The sequence below is a fragment of the Pteropus alecto genome, unplaced genomic scaffold, assembly GCF_000325575.1.
Source record: "Pteropus alecto unplaced genomic scaffold, ASM32557v1 scaffold106, whole genome shotgun sequence".
Taxonomy (NCBI): domain Eukaryota; kingdom Metazoa; phylum Chordata; class Mammalia; order Chiroptera; family Pteropodidae; genus Pteropus; species Pteropus alecto.
In genome coordinates this window covers 9,700,346-9,715,198 of record NW_006442103.1, presented here as the reverse complement: position 1 = coordinate 9,715,198, position 14,853 = coordinate 9,700,346, and the positions used below count along the sequence as shown (strand labels likewise).

Genomic DNA, 14,853 nt, shown 5'->3' with positions numbered 1-14,853 from the left:
AGCTGGAGTGAAGGAGGGAGGTCTCCAGCTTCAGAGCCTGCTTGTCGACTGAGATCCCAGTCTATCTCACTTTGAGATCTGTAGAGGCCTGCTTGTGGTTCTTACTAAACGTGAATGTTGCCTCACCTGAATGCTAGCAAAGAAATGGGTGAAATTGGCTTCCATTTGACTGGGTTTTGTGGTGTAGTGAGCTTGTTTGGCTGCACAGTAAAAAATGCAGAAATGCCCTTTTGCAGAAATGTTTCATTCTATTGTTTGTGACTTTGGTTCAAACAGTGTAAAAACATTATTAAATGGAGTCTTGAGTCCTTGTTAAAAAAAAAAAAAAATTATTTCTCGTAAAGAGAAATGTAAAAAATTTTGAAGGTTAGTAAACTTTCCTGAAAGCAAGGGAACTGCCATGGAACTTTTCTCTCAAGTGTCCTAAGTTTGTGTTCAGTGCTAATTATCTTGTTTATCATCTGACGCCCATTTTCAAGGGCAATTCAACTCGTGGTCCACATTCAATTTAAAAAAAAAAAAAAGGTTTCTTATCACAAATTTTAATGTCTGTAAGGTACGCCTTACCCTCACCTCGCAACTTGACCACGGTGGTCATAGAGCCATGTTCAGAGGAAGCCTGTGCTAAGGAATTGTGTGCTGAGGAGCTGCCATCTGGAGGACACTCTGGAGAAGCCATAGTTCTTGGCTTCTGGAAGTGACCTGTACAGGAGAGGACGATCAGTTGTTGACAGAAGTTCATAAAAGGCCAAAAGTAATATGCTCATGCAAGAAATGCTTTGCTGTATCCTTCATTTCTTATTCTGGCTTCATCCTGTCTCTATCTCTTTCTGTCTCTTTATATATCCTTCCTTCTTTTCCCCCTCCCTTTACTCCTTCCTTTCTGTCGTTACTTTGGAATGAGGAAGAGACAGATTGGGCCACATGTTCTGCTTATCCACATCTCTGCCTCCTTGCTTCATGATCTTCAGCTTTAAAATTGCTGAAAGTCAGTAGAAGATCTGCCAGTCAGGACTAAGTGCTGGACATGTGTTACTCATTTGTTGCCTACTTGCCCTTTGCAAAGAGAACCCACAGACAGGCAAGCTCCTCATTTTAATGCAAACTTGATAAAAATGCAAGCTTGATGAAAATGCAGACTTGATAAAAATAACCAGCTCTTTACCTTGATCTTGATGAGGCCATAGGTTAGAAACTTGACCCTTCCATTAAACTTGATGCTAACTGTTTTTATTTTTGTGATTACAGATTGATGAGTGTGAAAAGAAAAAGATGAAAGACTATGAAAGTCAAAGCAATCCTGTTTTTAGGAGATACCTAAATAAGATTTTAATTGAAACCAAAAAGCTTGGACTTGTGAGTATTGTTGGTGTGATAGTAATCAGCGTAGGAGATATTTTCATTATTAATTTCAAATTATATAAAGCAGTGATAAAGCATCATGCTTTAACAGAGAATACCTGATTCGCCCTTTTACCAGACCTATTCTTGCAGGATTAAAGTTAGCAACCTGCTTTCCACTGGTTTGGTGGGAGGCGGCCAAGCAGTGCAGACCACGCCTCTTCTAGATCATGGGGATTTACTTATTCAGCTCCATGCACTGCTGCACCGCTGCACCACTTAATTGAGTTGGGGGGTTTAAATTTGCTACTTGAACTTTACTAAAGAGTAGGAACCGTAATAAACTCCTGACTTGGTAAGGAAATTCTATCCTGGCCCTTGTTTTCTGCCACTTCCACACTTTCTTACTCAGGCGATGTAAGATCATTATATGTCGAGGAAAAGAGAAACGTGTTTTAAGCAGTTTTTTCTCTTAGCTATTTACTGTGGCAAGTGCTGCTTTATAGACTTGCATATCAAGTGCATATTATTCATAATTAATGTTAAGATTCCCCTTTTTATAGTCATTATTTTCACTTTGGGCAGTCAGAACATCAAGGGAAAGGAGTGTTACATGAATAATTTAATAATCCCACCTTTGAAAGTGAAAAAGCAGATGTTCTCATCTGTGCACCCTTTAGTTCGAGTCTTATAACTGTGAGGTGGAGCAAGTCTGTTTTTATAGATGAGGAAACGTGCAGCCAGAAAATACTTAAAACGGAGATGGGAAATATTTACATAGCTCCTGGATTTAAAAAAAAATACTAATCAATGACTGCTTTGTTTACTGATGATTTGTGATTTTACATGAAACGTCGGTTTTTCTTGTTTTATATTTTTTAGATAAATACCCACATTTACTCTTATAAAAGAAAAAACAATTTTCTCTAATTTACGTTAACTGATTAATGAATGTAAAATGTTTACAGTGATTTTGCTAACCTGAGCTTGCACTACTAAAGATGGTTATAAATATCATGTATGTTCATGAAACTCAGATTTAACTGCTTTTTGAGGTCTCTCTTATTTTTCTTGTATCACTGCAAATTTTAGGCTCTCTGAAAACTGTCAGCATATAGAAAGTCATAAACTTAATCATAAGGTAAAGATACATAGTCGACCCTCATAATCACGGATCTCACGTTTGCAGATTCGCCTGCTCACTGAACCTTATTCGTAACCCCAAGTCAGAGCCGCGGTCCCGTCGTGGTCACTCAGACGTGTGCAGAGCGGCAGAGCATTCGGGTTGCCTGACGCGCCCGTTCCAGCTGAGCTCCAGCGAGGCTGCGTTCTGCCTTCTGGTGTCAGCTCTCACACCATAAACGTGCGCTTTTTCTTGGTTTACAGAGGGCTGCACTTTTTACACCGTTTCTGGTGTGTGTGGTTATTTCACTACACGTACCAGGCGTCACACTGCCTGGTGTTCCTTAGTGCAGGAAGGCTGTGACGTGCCTTACAGAGAAAATATCTGTTCGATAAGCTTACTTTAGGCCTCAGTTATAATGCTATTGGCTGTGAGTTCAGCGTTAATGAACCAACAGTATATAGTAAATAAGGTGTCTTTAAACAGAAACACATAAAGATTATATATCGACTGGCTGATTAGAATGTGCTCACAGGAACCTACCCCCGCATTTCTTGTGGAGCCATGGTTCAGGGTTTGCTGATTAGTGTTTGAGGTGACTTTAGAGAACATAACTACTGCAGGTAGCAAGAATCAACTGTATTTTAGTAAAATATATATCACCTACTTGCCTAGAGTGTTAGAATTTTTGAAATGTTTTTCACATGTATTATCTTTGGTTTTCATGTTGGCCTGTGACACATATGTGGGTATCATTATTTTGTATGTGTGAAATATTGTGAACTAAATTATATATTTAGTTCCAAATTGGCTTTTGTCTTTAAATGTTTCACTGAGTAACATAATGATAAAATTCTCTTTTCTATTGTTTGTTTTTTGGCAAATTTAATTCAGCCTGATGAAAACAGTGGTGATATGCATTACGATGCTGAGATTATCCTTAAAAGACAAACCTTGTTAGAAATACAGAAGTTTCTCAATGGAGAAGACTGGAAGCCAGGAGCCTTGGATGATGCACTGAGTGATATTTTAATTAATTTTAAATTTCATGATTTTGAAGTGTGGAAGTGGCGATTTGAAGATTACTTTGGCGTGGACCCCTATAATGTGTTCATGGTAAGTTGGGATAAGGCAGACATGGTTAACAGTTTCTTTTTTAAATACTTTTAATGCTCCACCATAATTAAGAACCTGTCACTCATACTGTGATGGACTTGCAGTATATGGTACAAATAATTTTGTGTATTTGAGTCCAGTTCTCTTGTTTTTGTTGACCATTATCATTTGGACTGGGTATGACGCCTTGGCAGTGATTCTGCTTTCTGCTTCTTTCTGTTTTGAAGGTGCTTCTGTGTCTGCTCTGCATTGTGGTCTTAGTAGCTACTGAGCTGTGGACATATGTTCGTTGGTACACCCAGCTGAGACGTGTTTTATTCATCAGTTTTATCTTCAGTCTTGGATGGAATTGGATGTACTTATACAAGGTATTAAGTCAGTGGGAGGTTTTAAAATTTTTAAATGCTATTTTATAATAAAAGAAGACTATGACCCATTTGGTGCTAGTATATAACCTTGCCTCAGATAAAGGTCAGTGGCAGTGATTGGAGATGGGAGAGGGAGTAATTGGCAACTACCCAGCTGTACTGGGCTTTCTTAGGTCCTTGACTAGTTTGAAGACAGTTCAGTTTTAATTTTCACGACTCAATTCCTGATAGGTGGCATCTGGACAGCTAAATCAGAATAGAGCTAGGTAGACACATTTAAAAATTCTTATTCGATTTGGGTATGTCCTTTTATTCTTTGCTAGAAATGGTATCAAAATATTAGTTTTCAAAAGTTAAGGTTATTTTCTGAATGTAAAAGTGGTATGTTCATGGTAGAGAATGTAGAAAAGATAGATACAGGGAAATTTAATTTTAAAAATCACCTATAATTTTATTACCTAGAGATATTTTAGCAGTATTCCCTGTTAATATTTTGAGGAATTTCTTTCCAATTTTTAAAAAAATTTTAATTCTTTCAAAATTGGGATCATGCTGTATATAGATATTTAAAAAAAGCACTACTGTTCCTGTCAAAATAGCAATATCATCAAAGAAAAATTTTAGATTTTTTTTTAGCAGGGTGAGTCAAGTGGCCAGATATTTTCGCTGAATTCATGATCACATTGTGATTTTTTTAACCCTTTGCTCTAAGTTTCATAGCTTCTAGAACTAACAGTTATTTACAGATTAATAATTGATTGAATACTGTAATCTCAATGATTTCCCCTTTGATTTATAAAAGATATATTACCTTTATATAGGCCATTTGTGCTGAAAACCATCCAAAGCAAAACACCATTTTATCATGAAATGAGAAGTCATTTAACAGATATATCTCTCGCTGTATTTTGAGGCACGGTATGATACTATATTTGAACTCATTTTTTTAAAAAAATAACTTTTTAGTGAAAAGGTTTTCCTTCCTCATAATTACTTACAAAGAAGGCAGTTTTAGTTCTTTATCCTTATTTGTTGCATTAAGACTTTCTTTGCTATGAGCTGAAAAGAGCTACTTTTTCTATTAAAAAATTTTAAACAGTCTGGTGTTTGGTGAGGACACGCTTTGAACTAAGGTATTTTGAGTGCGGGGCGGAACCCTCACTGTCCGCAGTTCACGGTTTCCTTTTGGTGTCGGTCAGCTCGCTTTCGCACAGCATCAGGCCGAGGTCGCCAAGCTGCAGCCGTTAAACAACGTGTGTGCTGAGAAGATGGACTGGGCCGGAAGTCTCTGGGGTAAGGTGGTGTTTCCCTTCACCTTTTGAATAGAATGTCTGCGAATGAGAAAACAGTTTAAAAAAGAAATGATAAAATGCCACACGGAGGCTTTCTGTGACGGAAATCTTTACTATCAGAAGAACATGCAGGAGTCTTAGGTTCCAGACTAGTGACTTCTGTGTTTGTGCAACGTCACAGGGGAGGAATAGGGACTGTACGTGCTGCCTCTGATGTTGTCTGTCTTCCTCCATCAGCCTGGGAAGGGTCTTGTGCTCACTGTGCTCATCTGCTTCCTACCGCAGCGTTTCGTACATTCTAGGTCCTCAGCGGTAGTTTATTAAAGAAGTGAATCGACGTACATGTGAATTAATATCCATCTTAGACCTCATCTCCTTGTATTGATTTAATAAAATCTTATGTTGTAGTTTTACTATACTCTTGTTTTTTTACTGTGGGGAAAATTATTTTACTTTTTTTTCTTACAGATTTTATAACATTCTCACTAACGTTGACTGCCTGTAGTTATATCTATCTAGCAATGAGAATGGTTTAATGTTTAAAGCAGTTTATAAATCAAGTCCATGATGACTGATCCAGGATAGAATCTCAGCAGGTTCTACAAATCCAGGTGTCCAAAATTAATGTTTCTTAAGAAGTTATGGGATCTAAACCAACCCAGCCTGCTTCCTGGCTTCAGGGGACAACTAAATGCCACCTTTAGCTCAGGCTAGTGCCTAATGTAAGCCCGATTTAGAAAAATTGGGAGAACTAAGATTCTAATATATTTTATAAAGTAAGAACTGACTTTTTAAATTGAAATTTTATTGAGATTATGGTAGATTCACAAGTTAAGAAATAATACAGATCCCGTGCACCCTTTACCCATGTTCCCCCAGTGCTAACATCCTGCACAGCTACACTAATACAACATACTAATATCACAGCCCGGAGAGCGACTTCGATATGATTTTCACCAATCTCATTCAGAGTTCCCCAGTTTTACTTGGATTCATTTATATTTAAAAGAACAGCTTTTAAATAGTTACTTTTTAGAAATCTTTGTAAAATATAATATTTTATCTGCATAAGATTTATACAATTTGGGTTTTTTAAAATAAACATTTTGGACATATAAAAGATTTTTAAATCAGCATTATAGGTAATCTATTTCAAAAAAATTTTAAATTGATGTTAGTGTCGGGAGTAAAACCAAAATATTGCCTTATTTGGGAATGAAATACAACTTTTTTTTAAATAACTCAGTGTTCTGTCTCTAAATAGAATGGCTTAGAAGTTCATGGACCTATAAGGATGACCCATGCCAAAAATACTATGAGCTCTTATTAGTCAACCCTATCTGGTTGGTCCCACCAACAAAGGTATGGATTATTTTATAAAACTTACTTATACAAAATAAGTCAATCTCTTGCATTTATTAAAAATTGGTAGTGTTTTTTAGTCATTTTGCTAATAATATTTGTTCTAGAAAAAATACTGTTGCACAGAGATCTTCCCGCTTTTAAAAGCATATGACAGCATTTTGATTTATATAACATAACTTTAGCCTCAATGCCCAGTGAATTTTGGCTCATTCTGTGTGCCTCAGAATCCTTTGAGGAAAAAAATTAAGTTGCTTTTACCTTTCGTTTCAGGCACTGGCGGTTACGTTCACCAACTTTGTCTCCGAGCCTTTGAAGCACATTGGTAAAGGGACTGGCGAATTTATTAGAGCGCTCATGAAGGAGATTCCGGTTTTACTTCACATCCCAGTGCTGATAGTTATGGCGCTGGCCGTCCTGGTTAGTACGGAGCATTGTTGACAGTTAACTGATGCTGAAGTTGTTAGGCTTTGACGAAGCCTGATAATTGGGTTAAGTCCTACTGAATGGAAGGGAAAGGGGAATTTTAAGCGATACGGCTTCATTTGTGCTTGCACGTATGTGGTGCTTGACTTCGATTATAGACATCATGGCAGTGATTTAAAATAATACCTTTTTAAATTTGTTCCTTAAGCTTGGTGAATTAACACACATGAAATCAGTCGTTTGTCCTCTTGGAGAAATTGGGCCGCCTTATTTCAGTCTGAGTGTTTGCAGCACTGAGAAGGGAAGAGTCGGGGGTGTGGAAGGGGCGTGTGCACTGACAGTCTGGAGCTCTAGGACAGACATTTATTAAGAAAGAATGTTACTTATCATTCATCCGTGGCCTCTTTAGCTTTTTGTGTTGTTGGTTTCACCCTTTACCCAAATAAACCATAAAGAACTCGGAGGTGCCACGGAAATTATTAAAGGATTGTCCTCCTCCCCAAGGACACAAAATTCGCTATGCTATATTTATTTTGAATTTTTTTCCTGTTTTCTCCTTTTTTTGGCTTGTGATTACAGGATTCAGTGGTTTAGGGGTATGTTTTGTTAGATGACATTAGTTGTGTAGTAGTAGTTTAGTCTCTGAAACTGAAATTGTAAGCAAAAACCCATCTTGCTTTTTCACCTGCTGCCTAAGAAAAGGCCTTTTGCTGCTTCTGCCTTCAAATAGTAGTAACTCTGGTATAGTGATTTTCAAAAGTTTTGTTCTCAGGATCCTTTTGCATTCCTTAGAATTGAAGACCACAAAGAGCTCTTGTTTATGGGAGTTTTACTTATTGATATTTACCACATTAGGTATTAAACTGAGAAAATTAAGAAACACTAGTGTACACAAGCACAGCCCATGTGCCATCAGAGTGAGGAAGTCACTCCAGGCCCAGAAAACTCTACCGCACACTCACGAGGGAGTGAAGAAGACTAATGTCAATGTGTTACGAAAAGTTTTGACCTCACGCATCCCTCGCAAGAGTCTCAGGGGTCTTCCGAGGGGTCTGTGGGGCACACTTTGAGACGTCCTCCACAGACTGAGTCAAAGCCTATCGAATTTTAGCTGTAGCTAAAGCCAGGTTTGTATTGGTTTTTTTTTAAAAAAAAAAATTAACCTATGGGAGAATGTTTACATGGTGATTACAGCTTAGAACAGTTTTCAGTATTTACCTTACATGATGGGTATAAGTATAGACAACATATGAGCAAATATCAGACAGTTAGTACCTTCCAATTTAAATGTGTAGACTTCAGCCTAACTGCCATTGTTCAACATGTGTCCAGCTGAGCGATTTCTCAAGTTTTATTGGCTACGCTGGCCCTGTATTAAAGAAGAGATCTCTGACGAAAGAACAGTGCAGTCACGTTTGTCCCTAAATACCGCAAGTTAAATTACATAATTTTGTTAGCACTCTGAATAAAAAGTGCCTCATAATTTCATCGTAAGTCAGACATTAAGTACTCAGGAATATGTATTTCTTTTCCTTCTAGAGTTTCTGCTACGGTGCTGGAAAATCAGTTCATATGCTGAGACCTTTAGGTGGTCCTGAAAGAGAACAGCCCCCGGCCCGTCAGCTGGGTGACAAACGTCGGCAGCAGGAAATTGATTATAGACCCCATGGTGGAGCAGGTGATGCAGAGTTTCATTATAGGGGGCGAATTGGCCCCACTGAGCAAGGCCCTTATGACAAAACGTATGAGAGTAGAAGAGATGTTTTGAGAGAGAGAGATGTTGACTTGAGATTTCAGACTGGCACCAAGAGCCCAGAAGTGCTTCGGGCGTTCGACTTACCAGACGCAGAGGCACGAGAGCATCCCGTGGTGGCGCCCCGCGTAAGTCAGCACCTGCTCCTCCCCTTGTCCTCCCGCTAGGCCTCAGTGCTTCCTGTGGAGCTTTGGGCTAAGTGTTTTTATGCCAACTTCTGCCCTCTACTGTTAATTATATCGCTAATGATATAATTATTCACATTCTCTCTTCCCCTTTCTGGTCAAAAGTCCAGTCTTCTCAGAAGAAATGAGATTTATTTTTTTATGCTAAATATTCTTTTAACAGTAGTTTGATAGCACAGATGGTAATTCGTATGAAATTCATAGGAAGCCAACAAGTGAGCATGACTGAAATGTCTACCGTTGACGAGATGGAAAGAAGGCCTCACAGTGCAGACCGGAGCCCTCAGGAACCCATGGGAGAGCCCTGCAGTTGAGCGGGAACAGTGGCCTGGGGAGAGGCCGGGACCTCGCCTTCCCAAATCCTTTATATTATTTGGCGACACTATGCTTTTTTTAACACAGGAATTTATTTTTTATTTTTTTAATTTATTTTTTATGGTGACATTGGTTAATGAAATCGATAAGCTTTATCTGTACACTTTAACAGTAAGACATATATATCTATTTACACCGTGTTCACCTCCCATAGTTGAATTTCTTTCTGTCATCACATATTTGACCCCTTCTACTTCATCTGTCTCCCCTCTCCCCCCGTACCCTCTGGTAACCACTAGTCTGTTGTCCACGTCCATGAGTCTCTGTCTGTCCTGTTCATTTGTTGCTTTTAGGTTTATATCCCACATATAAGTGATATCATGTGATTTTCAACGTTTTCTGTCTGGCTTATTTCACTTAGCATGGTTGACACCATACTTCTGACCTGCAGAATGGTGAGGTCTTTTTTTCCACCATTATTGGCCATTTAAAGGGACATTTCCATTTCTGTTTGAGAGAAGAATTTGTATTGTCATTTGCAGAGTTTAATTTGCAACTGTAAATCTTTGAAAAATAGCTACGAACACAGTAGAAGCGAGGCAATCATGGAATCCCTTTCCGTGGAGTTCCTCGTAAGGGGAAGCATCTCTGCACGTGTCTAAAACTTAGATGTTCCTTTCAGCTTTAATAGTTAATGTTTATCTGTCACTCATCGCAGGAATCTTCCAGGGACTTCTCATCCCACTTGCAGGGAAAGCCAGGGTTGCTGTGGTGGCCCGGGGCTCCCTCCATCTGCCTATGCCCCCCGCTGTTACCACACTGAACGCCACCCCCACCCACCCCCCGTCCTCCCTCACCCCACGTCAGCCACAGGGGCCTCCTGACGCTTCCTGGAACGGGGAGCCTTTGCGCTTGCCATTCGCCGTCTGGAATTCCGTTCCCTCACATGCTCACGTTTCATTTCTTCACCTCATTTCTTCAAGCTTTTACTTGCAGACCAGCGTTCCGACCACCCTGACTCAAACAGCAGTCTGACCCCACCACTGCCCCCCACTTCCAGCATGACACTTTGTTAATTTGTTGCCTGCATCTCTCCCCAGCCTAAATGTAAGTTCCAGCGAGGGCAGGGTTTTGTTCCTGCTACGTCCCCAGCATCTAGAACTTAATATGTACTCAATAAATGTTTGTCGAATGAATTGTTCTCAGCAGGCAAGGAGTTAGCAATCCCGGCCACCAATCCTCTTGACCCTTCCTGAGCTTGGTCACTTGACCACCTAGCATGTCCCAAGTGTCCTACTCCTCCACGTATAGTTCCTTGGGGCTTAATAACATTTACATAATTACAATCTAGCACTGGAACCAGGATTTGAAAGAATTCAGAGTTTGTTTATGACGGAATTGCATAGAAACTTGTTAAACATGCTTGATTACTAAACCATCACATTGCGTTACTTAAACAATTCAAACAAAATGTAACTCTGCTTTATAGGCCAAGTCACCTATTTTGGATACAAAGCCCAGAGAGATTGGTGGAATCCCAGGAGAAAGCACACCAACCGAAATCAGTCCTAAAAGCGGCCAGCCTCCTGCACCTGTCTCTGGCCAGGAGCCGTCCGGGAATGTGGAAGGTTCACCCACAGCAGCAAAGGCCCAGCCCAGGACCAATGCCAAAGGCAGCCCAGAGGACAGCAGCACGACCAGCCCCTCGGGCACTGTGGCAGAAGCAGGCGGAGGGGATCCGGACGGCGGCCCACGCGGCTAGGGGGACGAGGCTTGGATCACAGCCCCGAGGTCACCTTTGGATTTTGTAAAGTAGTCTCTTCACAACTGTTTACTACAAATATTCCGAGATGTACTACACAGGTGCCAACTTAAACATTAACATTTTTACTGATCAGAATTCATATATGTATTTGTTTAATTTCTTCTTTCATCTGTTTAACTTCTCTCTGATGTTAAGATACATCCCATAAAGTTGTGAAGCATTAATTTTGGAACAGGATCTATAAAACATGTGGCAGGCATCACTAATTTTGAATAATTAAGGAGGCCAGTTTGAATGGTGGACATTGAAAAAGAAGTTTTATTTACAGGCATTTATAGGAACCAACTAACCGAAGTGTGTGTTGCCTGGTGGAAGTATTCTGATACCCACTTTAGTTAACAGAATAATTTGTTGTACGTTGGATTTCAAGGAAAGCCTGCTGTTGTCAAGTTTATTTATGTACCTCAGCGGCTCAGTCCGGCGGGAGGCAGCACGTCGCCCACACATCAAAGTGGCTTTGTAGCGTCCTGTCCTGCCTCCACCTCTCAATTCCTGCCGCTGTTACTGGGCCTGCTTCCTCACCCACCTTTTTTTTTTTTAGCTAAGACGGAACTGACGATCACCAGGGGAATTTAGATAACAGCTTTTAAAGTCAGTCTTATAAAGTGAATAGACTTTGAGAATGGCTTTGTTCTTTCCCCACCAGATGAAATACACGGGCTTTTAAAGACCTATTTTCCTGGCTACTCAGAATCCCAGCAGTTGCAACTGTTAGATATTACGGTATCTTATTTATATTACAGCAAACCATATTGTTCGGGCCATAGGAAGTTCTAAGTTTTAGGGATCTATACATAGAGAAGAATGCCATAAGGAAAACATGGTGTTTTTCTTAACTATAGACGGGTGATACAATCAACATTTTTAATTCTGATTTTTAAAACTATTCTTTAAACTTTTTTTAAAAAGCATAAATTTTGCTGGTACCTACCTAAAAAGCAAATTTCACATACATTCAGGTGTCCTTTGATTTAACCTTGAAACTAAAAGTTATGTTCAGTTGCTTAGTAAGAATGATACCAGTTAGAAATAGTCTTATAATTTTCATTCAGGTATTTGTATCAGGGAAAAAAAGCATTTTCAAAGTATTTGCTTTCTGCTATGTTTTTTAAATAAGTGTAGGATATACCCCCCTCCCCCCCTTTTTTTTTTGGCTCCCAGAAGTGTTGTGTAGGTGTCTGGAACAAGTTAATTTTACATGTTAATATTTTCTAGCTTAATATTGCAACATCTTTAGTATTTCATCAGAGAAGTGATAATTTTTCCCAAGAGATACAAAAATAACTTTATATAAAAATTTATAACAGTAGGCATATATTAACCAAGAATGAAAGGAAGCCTGCAGTTTCAAATAACAGATTTGTGAACGTCGACGCATATAAAGTAGTCCTCCCTGGGACTACTCCGAGACACGTTCACACAGGTGACTGTGCTCCCAGGGCAGCCAGTGTCCTCTGCACTGTGATTTGACCCTGAAGGGCACCGAGTGCCTCAGCCGGTGCCGTGACTGTGACAGTAGAGTTCATGCTTTTTGCACTCCTGACTTTTTATCAATCCAAAAATCTCAAAAAGAAAAAATTTTAAGTAAAATTTCACCTTTGTATTCTTTCATTACAGATAAATATTTGGGGTTGAAATCTACTTTGATAGCAAGGCAACATGCTACTGCCACGGAATGACAGCCATTAGTCATGCAAGTTGAACATGCGTTAGTCATGCAAGCTGAACATGATTATCAAGGCCGGTTTATAACTAGAAGAGATGGCCTTGTTTATTGTATATCCAGTATTTATCACTAAAATTAAGGCTTATAGTTATAAGTTTTTAGGAAAATCAGAATGGGACAGACAGCTTTTAAAAGTAATTTTTAAATGGAATAATGTTGAATGTTTACAAGGCCTAAGAACTACCACATATACAAAATAAACCCTTATTTTACATTACTGTGCTTGATATGCTATCTTTGCTCATTTTTATAAGAAAAAGCAAAACTTATATGCAGCTTTTAGAAGGATGCTATCTCCAGGACATTGTATCCCAACTATAATATATAAAACACAAGCCAGGTGTTAAGTACTTGTGACAGGATTTCTGTATGATCTTATTAGAACTAAGTATAATTTTCTCAAGTCCTTGATGTAATCCCAGATTATGTAACTAACTCTTCATTTTTTTAAACATCGGCCTTTTGGAGAAGTGATTCTCACTGCTGATCAAAGTCACCTGAAGAATTTTTAGAACGAGCTTCCCAGAGCCAATCCCAGCTGTGCGGGCAGGAGCAACCAGAGGTGAACGCGTTCCAGCTGGCTCCTGGTGTGGGCATTCGCAGCATGCAGTTCAGCCTGAGTCTGGGCCCTGCTCTAGTCCGTCCTGGTTGTCTTTTGCTAAACGTTATGTCATGTTCTGTTATGTATCCTTGTAAACCACCTTCAGTTTCTGGGAAGAGGAGGGCAAGGCTTAATGACAACTGAGACCCTAACCTATATCTTTCATACTTGAGTTTTAGGAGTTCATCTGTTGTCATTTTCATGGCCTAGGTTCTTGACATAACATTTTTCTTTAACATCAGGGATTTAAAAAGTTTATAGCAGTACTTTGCAACAAAGGATACAATTTTCAACCATGTATATGTGTGTATATATATATGGTCATGCACCACACAAGGATGATTCAGTCAGCTGACCACACACGGTGGAGCTGAAAAATGCCTGGTGCCGTCTTAGCCATCACAGCCCAATTGCTTACGTGTTCGTGGTGGTGCTGGTGGAAACAGACCTACTGTGCTGCCAGTCACAGCCGCAGGCTGTAGCCCCTGGGTTTAAGTACTTTACGACATTCGTATGGCACGACAAGGCGTTTCTAGGAACCTATCCCCATCGTTAAGCGGCGCAGAACTGTATTTTCTCTTTAATTAAACAGAGTCTGAAACATGCTAAAAGTTTATTTCTTGAGTTTTTTATAATGGCTTTGGCCTAAAAATATATTGAAAATAGACTTTCTGTAGAGGGGAAAAAGTAGATTTTTTTCTTTTTTTTTTTTAACAAAGACCTTTTTTTACATGTTGGTCAAGTACATTATTTTTACTAGACAGCACAGTTTCTCACTACCTCAGTGGTTAAGTATAAAAAGAGCCACTGTCAAGATTTAAAAAAAAATTAGCAAGAGGATTAAATTGTAAACTGGGATTCATTTAACTTTCTACTTCACAAACATAGGTGAAGGAATTGAACAAGTTGCCAAAGAACACAGTCCCAAGCAGAAATCACAGAAGCTGAGGCAGCACCTTCTAAGACACCTCCACCCTAAACAAGTGAGTGTCCCACGGGATATTAATACTACAGTTATTAAAGGGTATATATTTACATCATTCTAAAAATACCTTAAGCTGTATTACAGTGCTATAATTTCTCCTTTTAAGGAAAAAAAGAAATAGAATGAATTTCCTTGCAGTTCTGAAAGGAAATAGGGTCGCCTTTAAAAAAAAATAATACATCCATAGTAGCTACTAGTGGTTTGCTTATTTTTTTCCTGAATTTTTAAATTCCAACAAAGCAGTACTTTGCAAACAGCCCTTTAGCCCAAATTCAGTGTCTCTGTTTTGATCTCTTTGTAAAAGAACTCTCTGTTCATCCATCCTTTTTGCCTGAGACCGTAAAATAAGGCTGAAGAAGTCCTCATCTGGTACCGTCGGTCCCCTTGTGGCAGCAGGTGGTGGAGCACATCTCTGATCATCTAATCGGGAGCCCT

General features: G+C 39.2%; 2 protein-coding genes across 2 annotated transcripts in view; one reads left to right on the top strand and one right to left on the bottom strand.

Moving 5' to 3' along the window:
• Nucleotides 1-13,059, top strand: part of CLCC1 (chloride channel CLIC like 1) — a 24,309-nt gene extending 11,250 nt beyond the window's left edge. Inside the window, exons 4-11 of the mRNA XM_006919584.3 lie at nucleotides 1,249-1,356; nucleotides 3,359-3,580; nucleotides 3,808-3,948; nucleotides 5,148-5,241; nucleotides 6,505-6,602; nucleotides 6,876-7,022; nucleotides 8,568-8,909; nucleotides 10,771-13,059. Coding sequence (XP_006919646.1) covers nucleotides 1,249-1,356; nucleotides 3,359-3,580; nucleotides 3,808-3,948; nucleotides 5,148-5,241; nucleotides 6,505-6,602; nucleotides 6,876-7,022; nucleotides 8,568-8,909; nucleotides 10,771-11,043 — 1,425 coding nt within the window. The 3' untranslated portion in view covers nucleotides 11,044-13,059. The remainder of the gene's footprint in view (nucleotides 1-1,248; nucleotides 1,357-3,358; nucleotides 3,581-3,807; nucleotides 3,949-5,147; nucleotides 5,242-6,504; nucleotides 6,603-6,875; nucleotides 7,023-8,567; nucleotides 8,910-10,770) is intronic.
• Nucleotides 13,060-14,079: 1,020 nt separating this feature from the next.
• Nucleotides 14,080-14,853, bottom strand: part of GPSM2 (G protein signaling modulator 2) — a 29,731-nt gene continuing 28,957 nt past the window's right edge. The window contains exon 14 of the mRNA XM_006919583.3: nucleotides 14,080-14,851. Coding sequence (XP_006919645.2) covers nucleotides 14,624-14,851 — 228 coding nt within the window. The 3' untranslated portion in view covers nucleotides 14,080-14,623. The remainder of the gene's footprint in view (nucleotides 14,852-14,853) is intronic.